This window comes from Bombus fervidus, chromosome 9 (assembly GCF_041682495.2).
Source record: "Bombus fervidus isolate BK054 chromosome 9, iyBomFerv1, whole genome shotgun sequence".
Taxonomy (NCBI): Eukaryota; Metazoa; Arthropoda; class Insecta; order Hymenoptera; family Apidae; genus Bombus; species Bombus fervidus.
The window spans coordinates 7617122-7638350 of record NC_091525.1 but is presented as its reverse complement, the minus strand read 5'-3'; the positions used below and the strand labels follow the sequence as shown (position 1 = coordinate 7638350).

Genomic DNA, 21229 nt, shown 5'->3' with positions numbered 1-21229 from the left:
CGAAACAATATTTCAGTCATGCAATCATAACGTTAAAAACGCGCACCATGACGTGATCAACTTTCGAGGTCGTATTATTGGACGTGTATTTCCTTGGATCAACAAGGATGCCTACTTTGAACTTCTCGGCCATTACATTTCAAGATAATCTAATATTTTCTAGTCTATCTTCTTTGAGATTATTCTATATCGAAGTTTGAAATCGAAGTCAAACACACATGATTCTATTTGAAAAATGATCGACTTTGAAATTTCCACGCCATCACTCGACTTGTAAAAAAATAATTTGCACCATATTGTGTCCCTCTTTATACCAAACAACTTTTCCAAAAAACACCTTTTTGATAAATTCAATCCCGCACGAGATAATCCAGCATAGCGAGATAAAGAAAACATCTTGTACACTATCCTCCTTTCCAGTAATTTGGAATCATTTAAATACTTATAAAAGATATCATGGTGGATTAAAAATGAGGAAGACAAAACTGTAACGTTCAAAATAATGACTATCTGACTCAGCCACATACTTCTTTTCTTTTGCAGAGCATTCGTGAGGATCCTGTGTGCCTGCTGCCCGGGGCGAGTAAGGCGGCGATATCAGCCGGCATTCAGATGTAAACCAAGTCAAGTGAGTATGAAATATTCATACCTCTCGTACAAATTGCGCCACGTGTACGATTTGCGCGTACAAAATATGTGCCCGTTCGGCCAGTTCGTTGTTCCCGTTTTCCACCGGCCCGAAAAACCTATCTACGGAAAACAAGCCTGTTGGAGGATACCATAAATTGCGACCGAGTCACGTTCCTCGGTTTTATCTCGGAAAATGCAATGACCGGTCAGTTGTATTCGTATTCGACTCAGCGAAAGCGCCCTCCCCCTTGTCATGAGCAGAAAAAGAGGAAGTCAGTTATTTCAAAGCCAACTATTACATGGCCACGATTGCTCTCTCACTTATTAAGAAGAACATTGTTCAAAGTTTCACCAGGCCTGCAAACATTTTGTACATACGATCTAGATAGCCATTCGCTCTGTTGTTTTCACCTATAATTTGTACGAAGCTACAGAATGTCGGAACGATTAGATTTCTTCTCAAAGTCGATACATAACGCTCGACTAAGATAGTCTATCCTTTCCACAAGCAAAATTTCGTTATCATTCCATCTGCTATTTCGGAACCATGACAAAAACATCCAGCTCTCTCATCTGCACGATCCATTAAGCTAGATGGACTGACTTCGAAGATAGAGATCGTCGAGTAATATGAGCTTCCTTCTCGCTGATCGATATCAATGAATTTTCTATGAATGCTTAATTTCAGACCTTCTAAACTATGTCACGATATCACAGCATATCGTGATGAATCATTCATCTCTGTAAAAACACGGAGACCGTGATTTTTCCAAAGATGGAAACAACCTCTATAAGTTTGCTTCGAGTTCCAGAAGAAATTAGGCTTGCTTTCGTGCCATTTTCCCAGCACGTTCAGGCTCGAGGGAGCAACAGGCGAAGACAAATGTCGAATCCTTCGAGACTGTGTTGCAAACCAATTCGTAGGATTTATTAGAACAATAAGCAACCCCAAGGCGAGAGAATGGTTTCAAGCCAAGTATAAAGCGGTCAAGGGAATGCGGTAAAGGGCTGTATCGAGTTATATAATCGCATAACGCGGTTTTGAAAGCTCGCCAAGAGGAAGAAATTTATTATTTCGATTGCTAAAGTTTTCATCTCGAGAAGATTCCTGGTTTTCTCTGATAAGCGCCGTCGGCTTAACCTACGAACAATTTTAAGAACGTCTACGTTCTACTTTGAATAAACGGTTCTTTTTGTATTAGATCGTCCAGTAAGTACGCGCTTTTCATTTCTTCATTACCTAAAAACTTCTAAATTCGATACCATTCTCATTTTAATATTATTTATTTATTTGTACATTAACGGTTATAAATCCTTTGGAGATAAATAATAAATTCACAATGTTTTGTAAGAAGCAAACAATATTACGTCTAATTGTTGTTAGTTCGACTTAATTAATATTAAATCTACGCACATAATAATACGTTGTTAGTAATATACACCAAATATATTAAGGTGACGTAACACGTATCTAATTCCAAAATCAAATGTGAAAATAATTTTGACATAGAATTGATTGGCAACGTTATCGAATTTCAACATTAGTTTTCTATAAAAACCGGAAAATGAGACTCATCACGTTTCTAACTCGCAATCTTCATACAGCTCACTAAATCTTTGAAATGCTAATTCACTAGTTTTTAGATTGGTCATCTTGATCGTTCATCGTTCTGTACTCATAAGAATTATTATAGCACGAACTTATCGAAGCACGAACTTATTGAATGAACTAGCTGAAGCCACCTCTTCTTTTCGAAAATCATGCGAGCTATTTCGTGGATTTTCCATATGAACGACAGGCCTCGCTTTTGAAACGGAATTCAAGTGAATATCTCTGTAAACGTATCTATCAACACCGAATATAAATGCGTTTCGAACTGTCAAGGGAAATATCGAAGGCCTGCTGGCCGAGTCCAATGCGTAGGAAAAAATGCGAATACAAGATGAAAAAGATGAAGTTGTTCGATACTATCGTCGAAACATATTGGTTCTCTTTACTTCACGAAACTTCATCCATTCCCACGACGCATCATGTTTACAGTCTGCGGGCGAAACTTTTCTTGTTTATTAAGTGGAAAAAGTTGCAAGTAGTCAGACGACGCAGAAAGGAAAGGAAAAATGCCGATGCTCGTTCACGTAACACGTAAACGTAATTTGCACCAGTTAAATTTACTGTTTGCGTTCGATTTCCATATAATATCATGCCGCATTTCGTGTGGCGCTTCCGCTGGTACAGTTGAACAAATATGTAGTTTGCGCGAGTTCAGGTCGTGATATCAGGTCGAAAACTTCCAAGCTTCGAAGCCACTTCGATTAGGTATACGCAACAATGTTCTATTCCTGACATAATTCCTTTACTAGTTACTTCGTGTACACCCGTTTCCTGAATAGTGGATCTTTATCTACATCGCCTACCTTTATATCGCGTTAGATGAATCTCGAAATTCACAGAAAACCTATTAATCGTGCCTATCTGTTACGTAAATATGCACCGTTTATTCGAAGCAAAGGGTCTGCGCATATTGAGATACAACAGCCTAGGATTTTACATCGAATATAACTTCATCGGCTCTGATATTCGATCAATTAACCCTGTTCAATGTATAGCGCAGAACGAGTATGCTACTGAGGCAAGGAGAAGGCTGCAAGATGAAAGGGTACGGATGGACATCGAGTCGAGTGTATTAATGTTTTTTCAGAGATTCGCATCGGGAAGGTACTACTCCGCTTATTCGCTCCACCACGTGCGAAGCAGCCGAGAGAGTTCGTGCGAGCAAACCTACATTTAACGATGGGATATCGCCGCGGTGTGGATTGTCGTCAATTGTTGGACACCTCCTCGAAACCTTTCTAGCTTCCTCCTTGTCCTTCCGTTCGTTACCATCGAAGCATCGTCCTCCCTGAGACAAATCCTAACCCAGTAATCGCCCGGAGACACTTGGTACAGAGATTATCGACGAAGGACTCTGTCACCATCCCATATAACATAGTCTCGGTATGTTGATTAGTGAATGGATTTATCGATCACTGACATACACACACACACACACACACACACATACATCACATCTGCTACACGTATACGAGCACTTGCACCAGTAGCACCGTATGCGACGACAGTGCACGTGTTTGGTATGCTTAGGTACACGTAGCACCTCCAACCTATGTACGTTTCGAGACATCTGTGCACCCCCGATTACGATTATCCCGAATAGAAAGACATCACAAAGTTTTAACCCTTTTCCCCGGAAGATTCATGCCATAACATTTGAAAAATTTTTGGCAAGAGAGTCGAAAAGCGCAACTGGCACGAGGACATTGATAAAAAATACAGAAATATTATTTAAAGTTTTTGTGTTTCGAGCGGAAATTGTGATGGGATGAAAAAATAAAAACGCAAAAAAAAAAAGATGCGGAGAGAAAATAGAAGAAATATCACATTGCTCGCAAGGGAATAACATCTGGCTAGTGAACAATGATAGAGTGGCGTTCCTCCAATCGATGCAATGAATGTTGCGCAACTTCTCTGCCACAAAAATACGCGTACATAAATTTTCTATGCGCCGAACATGCCTGGCCGCGGACGAAAGAAGGTCCAAATGGCCGATAATTAATGCGACCGTCTGAGAGGACTGGCGTACCCTTCGCGCATGACGCGATTCATTTAATTTATCATCCAATTTGCAGCAAGCGTATTACTGTTCGCTGGCAGACAACGCGTAACAATTCGAAATCAATCACCTAATTCGCTTCAAGTCTCGCGATCGCAGCCGTTCATTTATCAATGCAGCTAAATTAAATTACCCGCACGATGTAATGTAATCGATCTGCCCGAAGTAATAGAGTAAGGACCGTCTCCTCCTGGCTTGGAATTTGCCGTAGGATCGAACGTTTTTTCCATGATGGATCGAAAAGAAAATTCCGAGCTCGATGCGGCGCACATGTTCGATTAACGTACAATTGCGTTACAGCGTGTAATCGGATCAAATGAAATGCTCTCGTATCATACTACACCGAGAAATAAATAGCATTAACAAGAATTAGAATTTTCGAATAAATCCAGTGATTTTAGTAATTCAGCGACGAAAATTCAACGGATATATACTGAAACCTCCATTCAACGAAAATATATAAATAAACGTAATAGAATATAAACGAAATAAACCAGGAAAGCAAACAAATGAAAATATGTATAAATAAACGATAAAACTGCAGCAGCTTGCACGATCGATGGTATCCTCGATTTGAATAAGAAGCGTACGGAATATTTAAAAAAATCGTTTTTATATTTTTTGATGAATTTTACCTCGCGCCAGCTACTATAATGAAAACGATCAGTTCCTTCAAGCTGAGCCAATACATTACACTTGCAAACCACTTTGAAACTCGAACGCATCTATTCGCCGCATTAATCCTGTTTTCTAGCTGCAATCACGATCGCGTTTACGATTCATCTCCGCTACTTCATTCTGCGAGCGAACGTTCCCAGAGCTTCAAGCCACCCTTGTGAAATTCGCCCTTATCTTATTTCGTTAGACGCGGAGCACCAGCTTGCATACACCCATTCTCTCTCCAGATTTTACATACCTCCATAAAACGTCGACGAAACGCGGCACCGCGTGTTCCTGCGACTCGTCGAACTTTCCAGTTGGGAAACTTACAGCTGCAGGTTGACCCTGTATTAGCTGCTGTGAACAAAAGTCGGAAGTCGAGTTTCACTTCTTTCTGTTGTATTAGAATCAATAATCACCAAAATCATACATACACACAACAGCTTTCCAACATCTCTCAACTGTTTTACGTGCTCTTTAATCGCTCTGAGCACTTCGTTATAAACATAATAGAGAGAGCTAAAAAGATGACTAGGTAAAGAAATGCGGATCTGATTGGTTATTTCTGGTAGATTTGACACACTCGCAAAGATAATTATAATTATTGTCCGAAAATATCACATGTACGAATAAAACAATATGTACAGCAACGCGTGACGATAAGCAATAGAGACCAGTGAGTACCCTAGTCATCTTTCCAGCTTTGTCTCCATTAATTCATCACTTCTTGTTCAATATCTTAATTTAAATAATTATTATTACTCCAATCACTTTAAATACGTATTACGATTACCGTCGATAGTAAGTGATAGTACGTGACGAACAAGCGACGTGCTGAAGAGGTTAAACTACTTCCAGAGAGGAACACGATCTAAACGAACGAGTTAATCCTGCTGACTAGTTTCCGAAAACATCGAAACCGATAGCCATCTAGTTCGGTTTAACCGCGAGATTGGCGCATCTCGGGTCAGTGAATTAGCCCAATTCCCTGGGAAACTTTACAATATGTCAGGCAAACGTGACACGACTGTGCCGTTTCTCATGAACGAGGGTTGAAGGAATGTATAACGGGTACGAACTGCAAATGTCGGCATGAAAGTCCCAAAAAGCAAGGGGACATGAATTACGAGCAGTGTCTGTCGCCGGAAGAGATATAAATGTCGGAAACGGGCGGAGCTGTCCATCCCTTGCCGGCCCACTCCATAACCCTCGAGATCGCCATTTTCCAAATAACAATTTAGAAAAAGAATAATAAATCACCGAGGCGATCTACGAATCCTCATCAATCGCTCGACGCCCGATTGCCCTGGACATCTTGTTCAACGTCGACTTTACGGCATGCCGTATTTTCGCGTCGATATCTTTCCTTTCGCGATTTTTATTGCCATCCCGGAGAGAAAAAAAGGAAACGAGGCGTCGCTACCGGGATTATCGCCGTCGGCCAGCAAAGTTCACTCGAAGGAACTTACGACACAGAACATGGCAATTTAACGGAAACGAAAAATAGAATAACGCTTTGCTCGATTTTCAGGTAGAAAGCGGATGATTTATTCCAATAGCCAAAAGGAGGTTTATCGTGTTGAACGTTGGTCAGTCACGGTGTCTATGCTGTGATACGATATAAATATATATACATATTTCTAGCGGAATTCACGATTGAAAATCGCTCGCGCGTATGTCCGGTACGGTTATACATATACATGTGTATATTGTATATAGTAACATTAGTATTTGAACACTTTACCCTAGGAAACTCTTACGTCCATATTGTGTTGCAGGAAATGAAAAATTACATTATTACTGTGATGTAGCATGAGTGTTACGATTAAATTGGTCTTTGAAATTAATTTGAAAATTAGTCAAAGTATGTATGTCTATTATAATACAAATTCAACGATGGCTAGGATACCACGACTTTTTTTCACGTGAACTCAATAGAAATAGAAAATCGAGAAAAGTTTAAATCTCGAGGTTCTCTCGAATTAGACGATCCTAACTTGGCTACTCGTAACTACTCCAACTACTACTGCTACTCTAATTAACGTGTCACGAAATTCTTCACATCGATGTATTTGTCCCTCTCCTTTTCCCATCGATTGAACCTCGACGAATGGAAGCCTGGCGCAAAAGTCACGGTCTAGATCGGAACATTTCGCATAAAGATCATATTTCGGTCATGTTGCTTCGATTGGCTAATTAAAACACATCTATCCCGCATTTTAATTACGTTTCCCCATTATTCACGATGAATTTTTCCCGTAACGCGTGTCGTAACGGGCATCGGAATATGAGTAGAATTACCGAGGCCAGGACGTTTGATTTTAATTAAATTCCTTTATTGTACCGGTTTAAATATCGACTTGCATACTTTTTCGAAAACTCTTGGTCAAACGTTTCGTGCTTCGACGGTCTCGTGCTTGAATCATCGATCCGTCTGCCGTTAATTAACTAATTTCTCTGAGACCGACACGATAGAGAAATAAAGACAAGATATGTACATTGACAAGATAGAACTCGGAGGGCTCCTCGCGAGCTGATGTAGGCACGAAACGCGCTTTTAATCGAATTGCATTGTCCGGAAATAAGCACGAAGTCAACGACGACAACTTGGCTCGGTCGAGATTCGACGCGGTATTGTAATCACGAAAATGAACCGTCGAGAGGCGGCGAAAATTCGTGACGTTGCATTTTGTACGATTTAACACCTACAGGCCAGATTTTTGATTGTCTCCCTCTCGCTTTCGGCTATAAATTCAATCACGCGAAATCTCGATTTCTATCCGTGTGCACGAAAGAGAAATGGACAGGAACATGTAACACCGTTAGCACTCCATTTGAAATAGCTTTTTTTTATACATTCCCAGCTCGTGTTCATATTTGTAAATTTTTCTCCTTTTTCTCGTGTTACTATCCCTTCAAAATGAAAGAACAATCACAACAAACCCTGAGATTCGATATTCGTTAACTAAACGATTTAATAAACTAATTGCCATCCATACGCCTTCCTCAAGTTCAGTAACGCGATCGATCGTGACCAACGTAAAAAGAAACACAAAAACGTCGAGCTTTACTGCTAGTTATATCGATAAAGTACCTTAGCAGAGGAAAGTATCGTGAAAAAACACAGAAACGATCCCGCGACCGATTGTAACCAGATCTGGGTGGAAGTTGACCTAGATACTTTTAGTTTCGTTAAATCACCAGGGGATGAAAGACGGAACTATAAAACCCAGAGAAAAAGCTGAGAAGAAACAGGAAACCGATCCGGCCAGTCCTCCGGAGATTTCAAGGTTTGATAAGATAAACGAGGAAACTTTTGCGTTGACACACTAGTCACCCCTCGAGATCAAACGAATGAAACATCATTGTGAAGATGAATTTCTTGTGTCGCGCTGAGATTCCAATTATCCTCTCCTCGGTAGACGACTGCCAGCTCGACTGTTCTCAAGAAGCACAATCTAAAAGCAACAGTACACCTCGTAAAATGAGTATCAAAGAAGCTATTAACAAGTCATGGCGATCTTCAGATTCTTATAAATCTTCCTCAAGATCTTCAGATTCTTATAAATCTTCCTCAAGATCTTCAAATTCATACAAATTTTTTTCAAGATTTATCTTGAAGAAAATCTTCAAGATCAAGATACTATAACTAAAGAACACAATATTACATGTGAAGATAACAGGACGAAAACATAATATGTACATTTTTGTTGATTTTGATTAAGATTTTGATGGTTGACATTTTTGAAGAGGATAGAAAAATATATGGTTACCTCTAAACTCAGAAAAGACAATTTTGATAACGTAGGATTGATTGAGAGCATAATGGATTTTAAAACTCGCTTTATAAATAGTAGAAAAAGAAAAGACAATAGAAAACGCGATTTACCGTGTTTTTCATACAATAAACTCAAGCGAATAACAAATTGGAATTAAAGACAAGTAAGAACGTTATGAGTATTTGTACATCAGGTACAATTCAATCAAAAGGTTGATATTTTTATTATATTTTCAATTCTACGAGAGAAGAACGTTTCTCTTTTCGCTGTCAAATTCTTAGTCCCTGCTATAACTGGGATGATCAAATGTGTTAAATTTAGACTGAAACAAGGAATTTTTTTTATTTACAAGCAGGTTAAATAACTCACTTGTTGAATTACTCCAAAACTTTTGTTCCTTTATCAAAAAATTCCAACATGTGTATTTTTACATTTTTTACATTATGTGATGACTAGTCGTAAAAACGTCCTACAAATATTGAAATAATGAACATATTCCGATATTATTAATACAACAAATGTTCCAATAATCTGAAATACATTTCGTAAATCCGATATTTCTGCTGTGTCATGAATAAAATCTGTTTTATAGCAGCAAATACGCATAACGTTCGTTTTTCATTGTTCTTACTAAATGACGCAATTACAAACAATTCATTATTTGTCCTATGTTGTTCATTGCAACTAGCGCATGCAACATTTTTACAATATTCATCAAAAAGAAATATCGAGAGGCGAACGAATTTATTACACAGCCATGAATTTGGCCAAGAATTTAATGCCCATAAACAATAGTGTATATAAGCGAGGCGTAAAAGCTAACTGAATTTGTGGAAAATTGAGCGATTAATTCACTTAAAGACACCCCTATTGGGACAAAACCAGCGGTAAATTCAGCGCAATGTTTCATCCGCGAAATCTGCCTGCTAGTCGATACGGTATTTGCGGTGACAATTTTTCCACGGCCCACCGCTTCGGCTTGGGTATTGAGTTATTTGGTTTATGGGCACCAGAGCCATCGAAAATCGTTTCATTGTCATGTGCTGCTCTATCGAACCGCCTATTCGCGATTCATCCGGACTCTCTCCTCTCCGGATTCGACGCAAAGGCGCGACTACATTGAGCGTGAGCGTGAACCGGAAACCTTTCTCCGTTGATCCGTTGTGACCTTTAAAAAAGAAACGAAGGCTGCTACATCCTGCATGGAAATCTATCGATTCGACGACGATCGCGAGTTTCTTTTCGAGATTAAAACAGAACTCTGTACTGAAGCATCGAGCGAGAAAAGAATAATTTGTTTTAAGGAGAACGATTCTTTTCGAATATCAAAAAGGAACTTGGCAGTGATAAATACGTTCTGTAGATAACGTTCCGTTCTTACGAGAATTGGATGCATTCCAAGAGGAAAAGTGAAGAGGAAAACGATCGATGCGTAAACGCTGAGAAAGGTGGAAGTTCGAGTTTCATAAAAATACCGGATAAAGTTGTTCTCAGCGCTCTTTTGAGCAAACAACAAGAAGAAAATTCGATCTGCCCTTTCTCCAGCATAGGAAACGAACACTTTTCTAATTCCAACGTAAAGGAAAGGCCATCTATGATACGGAGCATACATAAAAACCGATGAAGAGATAGAGCGTATAACTCGCCGATAAAACAAACACAACGGATTACGGAAAGCAGGCAATGCGGGCTTGTATGCATCAATAGCGTTCGCGAGTTACACGAACGATGCAAGATAATTCGTTCTAATGCACGAGAAGCATTAACCGGCACATTCGTTGCGCCATTGTTCGATTTCATTTTTTACTCTCTTCTAGAATCCGTTTTCCCTTGTTTCCTCTAACTGAAACATCCAAGCGATGGAAACGCGCATCCGAAACCGATTGACCTACATCCTCCTTTCCTAAACCAGCTAATTTACAAGCTCTGTGTGGTATAAACAATATTCTCCATGATTTCTATGTAAGTCTCGTAGGTACTCTCAACCACTACAAACATACTTTACGGGCTAGCGTATTGTAAAGATCGGATTTAAAGGGAGAGGAACTGGATATTTCCCAGGCTTTAGAAGGCAGAGAAAATACGGCACCTTTTCTAATTTAACACCGGATTAAGGCTAACTCGATCACGATCCAATTCTACCTCTCAATTGTACATACGCGCACCGAGCACACGGTGAACGTATCTCTTAACAACGACATATATTTTTTGAAAATATGATTATTCTGATTACAGTACGTTTCCGGAGCGAATACCAGCGGCGAGGCGAGCCGCGTCAGCTACAGTAGCGTTAGTCAAAGCAGCGATGGTGGTGCTGGAACTATACTACCCAGCGGCGGGATGTGACGACACACGGGGGCCCGGTCTGGGCCTCGACGAGAACGCGCCATCCGTTTCCGAGACACGTGATTGTAGGTTCGCTTATGGATAGATTTTTTCATCATTTTGTCTCGGAAGTACTCGTTTCAAAAATAGAATCAAGCCAAGAGACGAGGAAAACTATGACGATCGTTCACCGGCCCCCGTGTGTGCTTCCGATAGGACAAACGGTGGATCTCGTCGTGGATAAGGATATAAGGATAAGCGACGTGTTTCCGTTCCTCCTTATCGTCGAGCTTTATCGGTGACGAAAAGTGGACCACAAAGAAGCGTGACGCGCGACCCGCAACAACTTCCTGTATAGAAAAAGCAACAGTAATCTCGCGTTTTGTACCTCCGGCGAAAGATCTGGTGAAAATTGAATTGCGGGGAAGGACAGTACCGTATATCGAGTCAGATGGCTCGTTACCGTTTTTACGTTCGGATACCTTCGATACTTTGTAGCCTTTTAACGAACCTCCGTACACGGAATCGTAAATCGAGCAGCGGCGATGCGCTATTGGTTACACGGCGAGTTTAGCGTATCTTTCCTCGATTCGTCGATTCCTTCATCTCAATGCACCAAGCAAATCGTATACCGTTTCCTTTCGATACAATTAAATCCGTTACCGTTCCCTGGAGACCGTGAGCCGAATTTCGAGAAAGAAAATACACGATAATACACTTTGTTCCTGTGTGCGTTGCGCGTTTAGAAGACTGACGATTGAACGTTTGGAAACGTTTAACGTAATATGGGATTGATATACTTTGAATTTCCAGGGATCGGCGATCTCTCGTGTCGGTGCATTGACAGGCGACTGTATGAACGAAAAATATGCACAAAGTTAAAATAACGAGGAACGAATATTACCGCTCGAAGCTGCCTGTCGATCAACAAAGAGAAAACAAAGGGAACACGTGAAAAAAAAAACAGAATATTTGCGAAAAATTAACAGCGTTCCCTCGGAAAAAATTGTATTTTCCTGCGAAAATTCAATATGCGCGTACCTACTGTACCGCTCTTCCAGTCACGTTGATCGCTAAATACACATACTCGAATGGATTCGGTGTGGTAACCACTGTCTAGATTGAACGAAAGTTAATTTAAAGTTTCCTCGACCGACACAAGACTGGCAAAATCGAAAAGTATTTTCCTCGAATTGACGAACAAGATTCTGCGAAACTAAACTGATACCAAGGCCAATGTAACTTAATCGATGAATAAAATAACAAAGTTATAGTCTGGTTAATGTTTTAAAAAAGCACGATTTCAAATTCACAAACGTTGATCGCCAATTTCAAAAAGTAAAAATAAATCTGTTAAATAATTTGATTCAATTGGAGATTAATTGATCGAATTAAGCTCTGTATACATATTGTTAATTTAAATACTCCGAAGTCGTTTCCTCCATTCATAAAACCTATTCAACGTAATACATCGTATCGGACAATCTTTATTCGATAGACAGATACCTCTACTTTCACTGGCGGATATTTTTGCAGAGCGATTAATTATTTTACAAAGATTATATAACATAGGCATTCGTTGTTGTACATAAAACAATTATCGTGCAGTTGTAAATATTAGAACACTGTGAAATCAACTTATGTGAAACGTATATAATGTATGAGAAACTGTAACAATGCGTGTATCGGTAGGAATATATACAAACGTTTCCTTGGGTAAAAAATATATTCAATATTAATTCAATAATCCTATCTCACTAAAGAAAAAAAAAAAAAAACTACGAAGAAAATCAGATCGAACATTCGCTATTCATGAAAAGTTATGTCATCTGCTTGTTTTAGCTGTGACATATTAACTCTTTGCATGTAAAACTAAAAATCTGAATATTGTACGATACAATAGAAAAAAGAAAAGATTTAAAAAGTGTTAATGTTAAAATAAACAAATGTTTTACCTCGGATTTCAAACCAACGAAAACTAGTCTAGTCTTGTACCATCCAATAGTGATTATGCTGTTTTGTATATCCATTAAGTTCTGTTTTTGAAGCCACATTTTATATTATACTTACTTTCATTTATAAACTTTCAAAATCACGGTATAAGAACATCTGCTAACATAATCCCTTTCATTTTAGAAAATTCGTTCGCACGAAGAAAATAACGCGTAATTGGTTGGCGTCTTAACAAGTCTAGTCATTGTACATACTGTACTGTAAGTTCGTTGAAGCTCGAAAATTTAATAAAAAAAAAAAGATGGAACAAATAATCAGAAAAGAAAATCGTAAATCCCGCTCTAAAAGTGTTTTTCACAGCCCTGAATAGAGGGCGCTCTGTATATATTAGAAATTTGAGCGTCAAATTCAAACGCTATTCATAACTTTCTACTTGTAAAACTCACGTCATTGATTCAAGCATATACATATTCTTACTGTATTAAAAGTGCATGAAATAATAGCAAATTCTTAATTAATCCGTAATACTTTCATTGGAAAACACTGTTTTCACAAAGTATTTCTATATGTATACGCAACTTTTGTTATTCAGAAACTGGATACTACGTTTAATAGTACGCTATAAAAACTTGCATTTCACAAACTGTTACTAAATCATCATACATATACGCATGAACGAAGAGATTGAACGAATGTGAATGCGTATGCATTACGCATTATATTGTATAGACTAAGAATTCCCTGGCCTGTACACATAATATAGAGAATGTGATGAATCGACGTCATATTTAATTTTTAAGAGATAGATAACGTGCATACTCGAAAAGTATCAGTTCACATACAAGAGTCACATTATCAAGACCACTTAAGTACCTTCGAAAAAAATGTGTCTATCAATATGCTGTCCTTTATAATAAAATGGAAATGAGAAAGATATTATTCTGTTTTTACCTATCCTTTATCACGAATTAATAAAATAAATGATGAACAACAGGATACATGTACAATTCAACGTAGCTAACAAATTTATTTATTTCATATATTTAATTTTATGTTATAGAAACATACTCTCTTTATATTTTATCACAACAATATGTCTGACATTTACTGAACTACAAAATTCCATACGTTGTATGACGTATGAAAAAAAAAATAATATAAAATGCATTCCTATTCTTTTAAAGATATTGGGAAGCTCTGGATGATATATAAACACTAGGAAAGATATTGCAAATACGATTAACACGTAATTATATTATCGTTAAAATTTATAATTACTTTTATTATTTAAAATAAACATTTCGTCATGTTTTCATCATACCTATTAACCATGATTGCAATTACATTGCATTAAAATGTATTATTATGAATATAATTTATAAATCACTATGATCATTAATGATCTTATTTTTTTCTCTTTGGTGCGTATCTCAGTTGCTTTTGCTTAAAATACAACAGAATTTATCGAAAAATGCATGACAAGAAAACAACTATTACAAGTTTTAGAGAATAAATTCACCATCTAATGTAACCTTTGTACTCTTCAATTATGCTGAATCTTTTAATAGTTTCATATCCTAGAATTATTGAAAAACTAAAACAAGCGGACTGTACAAGGCGCGCGGAAAGTCCCTTTGTGAACATTTGCAATCTTTCTTCCACCCATAAAACTTTGAATGTATTAAACATACTATCTAATCTTTGTACTTGTAACCTTGCCCGTACAATATCTAAAGGATTTGTAATAATTGTTGTGGTAAATCCTCCTAATGTACCAGCAAGAGCTTGAATAAATAAGTGAGAGACCCACTCAGGTAAGAATCTTATAAGCTCATCTATTGACAAAAATGAAAAAAGTTATTATCTAAATTCAATTTATTTTTCATGCTATCATTTTAAAGCAATTACCCTGGTATGATGTATATAATCCCCACCAAAGAGCACTATTAGGGACATAAGCGCACAATGATGCAACATATCCTCTATAAAAACCTCTATAGCCATCTCTCCGATAAATTAACCTGATAATATCTGCCGAAATTTGAGTCCGGGTTTTTCCTGGCTCAAGAATTAAACCCAATGGATTTATACCCATCTGTAAATGACACGTGAAAGATAAAAAATAAAATAAATGAATATTAATATTTTTATCCTCACATTTACCTGATCTATATATCTTCCATGTTTATTATAATTGATCCCCAGAACCATTAAGTGCTGACTTAGAACATCAAAGGGAACTACTATTGTCTGTCCTACCAAACTAGCAGCTCCACCAGCAATTAATGCTTTTACTCGTGAGTCTATATTACCTATAACATCACTCTGTCCAAGTATATGACGCATTCCTTCGTAAGTGGATACATAAAATACACCAGATACAGTTTGTACAGAACTTATCCAAAATCCTCTATACAAACCACCTATACCTTCCACCTTGTAAATCTTTCTGCAAGCATCTAGCATTCCTGGAAGATGTTGATATTTAATACTTTAGCATTTTAATTAAATTTTATTTAAAAATTTACCATTGTACATGTTGTTATGTTTCTGAACTTGTAAGCGGGTTTTAATTACTGTTAAGGGATATAGACAGCAGCGCACAGAAAATGATGAGAGCATGCTCAATGGGAAAAATTTGGTCTTATCCATCATATCCCATTCGATGGTACGTATGAAATGTGGCGTTTCTACTGCAGACATCTTGTAATTTTATGACACTATTAAATCCACTATAATTATAACACTTATGCAGTAAGGATTGTGGGTGCCTCTGTTTAATTTGATGCAGCATATCTCATTGATATTTTTTTGGGAATTAATACCCAAATCATTTACAAAACTGACAAGAGAAAAATGTTTATGTAAGTATATTTTTTCTACTTTATGCTTTTAAAATTATTTAGTAGTACAAAAAAATAACCTCTCAAGAAACTTTGTCACACGAGGTAGTAATAGAACAAACGCACTTCAAATTTGTCAGAACTGTTTCATATACTATCGTATATTTATTATATATCCAATTTGTCATACTATATAGAGAACAGAGATAATTCATTTAAATAAAGTCTCTAGTTAATTTTATAATGAACTACAACAACCACAATGCAACAATAACATTATGAATATATTTGAATAAATACTTCACTAACATAGTCACAAGTCAAAAGTCATTGCTAACAAAAATAAGTATAAAAATTATCAATCGACGAAGGTTTAGAAAATCATACACTGTTATAACTTACAGAGATGCAATACTTGTTATAATAATGGAACTCTTTCAGTGATCATAACATCATTAATAGCTATATTACAATGGAAATAACAATCTTCTACAGTATCATGAATTTATCTTAACCAAATGCATTCTTATATTACGCAATGCGTAAAACCATTTTACTTCCAATCAGTAACTTACAATCACTGGTTTAAGTAAAAAGTTAAACGCACGAGATAAAGAAGAGTTTATGAAAATCAGATAGTCTGATCTAAATTTTATTATGATTCATGATTCTGCGCATGTGTAAAAATATTCCGATAGCAAGTAGCGGAATCCATGAGTGAACTTGTGAAACATTATCGTACCAAGACCAAAAAACACCGCGAGATGCCGCTCTTGGTATCTTTAAATTGCAGCATTGACTAAAATACATATGTAGAGGTTTATTAAAGCAAAAAATAGATTCGACATTATACAAATATATGTACTACATACTATATAGACTTCGCGTCTCACTTTCTGCGATACGTACCCGAACTTGCTACAACAAACATAAAAATTATATTCAACTCAATCATCGAACGCAATGAAACCAGTAACTATCAAACATAGACTTCCATAAAAAGCTCTTCATTGATTAAACGTATAAGCTCAAGAGAGACACCTAATGAATTCTTTAGTAACTCATTGAAGAAAATTACATTAGCTATAGTTGGAATTAAAATTAAATTTTACCATAAAACGATGAAGAATATAGAGGCGATAATATCTTAAAATTGCAATACCAATGACGTCTACAATTTGATAATTGAATAAATTTATACTTGTTCAAAAAACTTTTTAAATTTTTGAGCATGATATGTATTTCATTCAAACAACTTCTATGTTTACAAAGAAAACAATTATGCTTATACAGAGATCAATGAAACTACTTGATAAATTTTTTATTTACATAATACAATCGCGAATCGCAGCCAATCGGCTCATATTATTTATAATACAACTTATAATTGTATCATATATAATGATGCAATTAGTAATTGTATATGAAATAATAATGATTAACCAGGTCTCATCGCGTGAAGGTTACTGCGATAAATCTGAATGTGAAAGTAAAATTATGCGTGCACTTAACCCAGAACTAATAGCACTGAGAAAATTAAACCAAACGAAAAACATTGAAAGCATTGAAAGTAACTTGGAAGCATCCCATCTATTAATTTAAAAAAATGTTCTACTTAATTGACAATCTAATTTAATTTGTCTAATAAAAATCAAAAGCTCATAAGTCCTAACTACACAAATATTTAAACATAATAAAGTATTTTCAATCACGAACACTCCAGTAATAAAGGGCGCTGAAAAAGAAATGATTCTAAAAGCCAGAAGGGCCATCAAAGTATCCACTCAATATAATCACCGGCAACAAACTGTGAGTGGTATATTCATTCTATTCCGCAAATTTTAATTTATTATATGTAGTCATAAAATAGAAAATTCTCAAAATCAAATCGCGGTGAGTGCTTCATCATATTTGCAATATTAATTAATTCACTATTGGCAAAAAAAAAAGAAAAAGGAAAAAAGGAAAGAATATTTCCGTGTGAATTATTTGCGCAACACTAATATCTATTAATCTATGCACTCAGATTTCAATGTTCGCAACACTAATAACGGTCCAGCGTAGCCATATAAGTGGCTACTGGTGAAACTGATGATTCAGGAGCAGGAACGTGCTTCCACAGTCCAGTGGAAGAAGATTGGGCATAATATTAGCGCAACACTACTTTAAAAAACGCGATCATTCATCGACGCAACCCTAACTAGTAAACTAATTAAAACAATCGCGATGGAAAGTCGCAACACTAATTCTTAAAACAAAAATAAAACTAATATCCATATATGAAAAGAAAGCTAGTTCAAATATTATACTATACTAGTACAAACTGCAATATTATAAAATTAATGAAACGTTAATACTTTCAAATCTAATTTTAAATGAAGGAAATATTTTAAAGGAAACAAGAAAAATCTAAAATGTATTACTCTCTTGAAAATTCTGAAAATTCATAATCAAAATTGCAAAAGAAAATCGCGATATCATAATTCGCAGCTCTAAAGGAAACACGATTATCATTTTATCGCAAATCTAATTCAAACCGTAATCATTCTCTCGCGACACTAATAAAAAGCCGCGATATTATTTCGTAACTCTAATTCAACCCATAATTAATCTCTCGCAATATTAATAAGAAAAATCGCGATTTGCCCAATGTGATGATGGACCGATATATACATCGGTCAAAAAAAAAGAGCTAATACTACTACTACTACAAATACTAAAAGCGAGCATAGTGACAAAGTAGTAACGAGAATGACTTTCCATGCTCTGGATGACCCAGAGGATGGAGAGCCATTGGTAGTTGCCCTCTTGAACGACAGTTTGCCGGGCCTCTTCGGCTCATAGCCTCTTCTTGCTTCGGGCGCAATGCCCGCTGAAACTTAAATCTAGGCTCGAGTCTTTCTAATCGCAAAATAAAAAATAACTTATAAAAATGAAATAAAAAGGTAAATCGCGGATGCTATTCCCAGTGCACATGGACGACCAACGATCATAGCGACCGCTGTCCGTTCGCATATGCGTGCTCGAGCAATAAACGTTCGTTTCGGAACCTACTCGTACTCGCGACCACGACCGCGATATTCGAAAAATCGATAGGCAAGGCTCAAGACAAATGATATGCTCCATTCGTGATGCCAGCTTCGCCGTCAATTTTTCAAATCAAATATCCTGAAACAGGTTGGACACGCGAAAACGCGCCTACCCGACGAGAGACTGTGCCAACCTGCCCGGCCCTACCTACTTATAGTTAACACTCATACCAGAAAATATGCTACCTATCCTACCCGGAAACCTTCATTTAAAATTAAAAAAAATGGCAAAACAAGCACACCAACACATTCACTCCACGGTTCTCACACATAACTCGGGCGCAAAGGCCTACACTAGAGAGACGTCCCGGGACGCCTCCGACAGCCGAGTTTAGTATACAACTTTCACACTCTAAAGTACGTACCATTTTCCTGAAATCGACTGACGATGGCTAGCGACCATTGCGTAATGTATGATAAAGATATTTATATTTTGATTTTAATTATGTAGATCAGAATTTTAGATCTAATTAAAAATTCGTCAACATGCTGTATAAAGTATAATCATAATATATCTAAATAGATAATATTATTAAGATATACGATATGTATTTCAATATTATTATAGGTAATATAATAGTTGATATTAATAATATCATACAATACTATTTATAATCTCCTATACATATTTAATAGCATCGTTATTGTACATTGAAATTTATAAGTATGAATCTACTTTAAAGTTATAATGAATAGCAAAAACGACGCAATTCCACAGCCTAACCACACACACACAATGTGGAAAATACGTCGCGCACGATACACTAACTCAACGTCAGTCGCTGAAAAATTATTAAATTTATAAATTAGTCATCATGCCCATTGACTTTCTCCCATCCAAGTAGCACCTGGGCACGTGAGTGGGATCTTGGCAACGGACATGGGAGGGGTTAAATCTGAAAATCCTATGCTAAAAATATGATTAGCATATCTATTAAATTTTGTATCTTGCGGGCTAATATTCTTTTATTTTGTAATCTTATTTCATTTCAAATTTTAATGACTCTATTTATGCATACTTTAATTTACTAATTTAATAAATTACTAAAAAGCTACACTTCAATGAGAGGAAAAAGAATAAAAAATATATTTATAAAAAGACAAACCAGTTTAAGATTCAGTAAATACAAATAGTAATAAATTCAATGTATAATAATAAACATAGTGTCAATGAAATATTAATAAGAAATAACCTCAGGCGATTCCTTCATCAAAACGTATCTTTGAAAATAAAAAAGCGTTCAAAACTTGCTTTGATTCCGAAATCTGCCTGTCGCGAAGTGTCTTCTTGCACATGAAATTTGATACATCCTTAGGCGAATGAAGTTACTCTTTAATACATTTATATTGCACATTTCTAATTTTACTAAAATTATACTCTATATGAAGACGAATAACAAATTGATCCATACTATCGTAGAAGAGGAAATCAAATAAAATTAAATATATAGCAAGTATCGTAATTAATAATAATAATAATTATTTCTATCATGATTGCAATTTCTCATAATAAAAAGTCTGATTGTGTCTGACTTCTTCACTACAAAATACTTAAGTCATTCTGATATTCCTTATTTATTTCAATACTAATACATTATTTATCCATTACATACGTACACTCGTATGCATATTTGATCTTTACATTGTGTATGTGTACTCTAATTTTACAAGCAAATATGTATAATAAATGCAAGTTGTCATTTTCACTCATATATACATAATCGAGTTATCAAGATTAATACTATACTTGTTTCAATGATTAATTGTTCAATGATTACTAATATTCAAAAACGCGATATGCAAGAAGACCTATCCTGAGCTAATAAATAAAACACAGAAAAGAAGATGTTACTACTCGCAAGTATAATAAATACCCGCGGTCACTATGCTCGTTAAAAGATCTACGTAATACAACCAGTCACTCATGTCGATTCGGACCTTTCATCCTACGACATGATTGAGTGACCAGAGGAACAAAAATGCATGCAACTCACGATTAGATGCGAAGAACGTTGTCGTCGATATTGTTGTAACCGCAATCATAATTGAAAAGTCACCATGAAATCGTCATCAGATAGGCATTGTGGAATTCCATAGAAAAAGCGAAGGTTGGACGAAACCTGTAACAAAGCAGAGAATATTACAATTAATTTTCAAAGACAGTTTTTCTTATTTGGAAAGCTTTAAGTAATAAAAGATTGATTTCTATTAAATAAAATTTTAATGGCAATATTCAATTCAAGAATGAAAAGTTTAGACTTGTCAAATTTTCAAATCAT

The 21229-nt window shown here is 36.3% G+C and overlaps 2 protein-coding genes across 6 annotated transcripts in view; one reads left to right on the top strand and one right to left on the bottom strand.

Annotated features, from left to right (window-relative positions):
• The window catches only part of Dop1r2 (dopamine receptor 2), an 80023-nt gene extending 66678 nt beyond the window's left edge, over nt 1-13345 (top strand). For 2 of the 3 annotated variants that reach the window (XM_072009659.1, XM_072009660.1), the window contains 2 exons: nt 544-628; nt 10976-13345. In XM_072009659.1, the coding sequence (XP_071865760.1) occupies nt 544-628; nt 10976-11086 (196 nt within the window). In that variant the 3' untranslated portion in view covers nt 11087-13345. Of the gene's footprint in view, nt 1-543; nt 629-3329; nt 3626-10975 lie in introns of all 3 variants that reach the window. The other variant, XR_011800567.1, reaches the window with a different exon arrangement.
• Nucleotides 13346-14252: 907 nt separating this feature from the next.
• LOC139990435 (solute carrier family 25 member 44) lies at nt 14253-16517 on the bottom strand. Of its 3 annotated transcripts, XM_072009661.1 has the most exons (6): nt 16264-16517; nt 15942-16050; nt 15547-15860; nt 15182-15486; nt 14927-15113; nt 14253-14853 (listed from the first exon to the last, which is right to left on the bottom strand). In XM_072009661.1, the coding sequence occupies exons 3-6, from the start codon at nt 15719-15721 to the stop codon at nt 14534-14536; spliced, it is 987 nt and encodes a 328-aa protein (XP_071865762.1). In that variant the 5' UTR covers nt 15722-15860; nt 15942-16050; nt 16264-16517; the 3' UTR covers nt 14253-14533. The 3 variants fall into 3 exon arrangements, with proteins under 3 accessions (XP_071865762.1, XP_071865764.1, XP_071865763.1); XM_072009663.1 differs by lacking the exon at nt 15942-16050; XM_072009662.1 differs by lacking the exon at nt 16264-16517 and having other exon boundaries at nt 15942-16251.
• Nucleotides 16518-21229: the final 4712 nt, after the last annotated feature.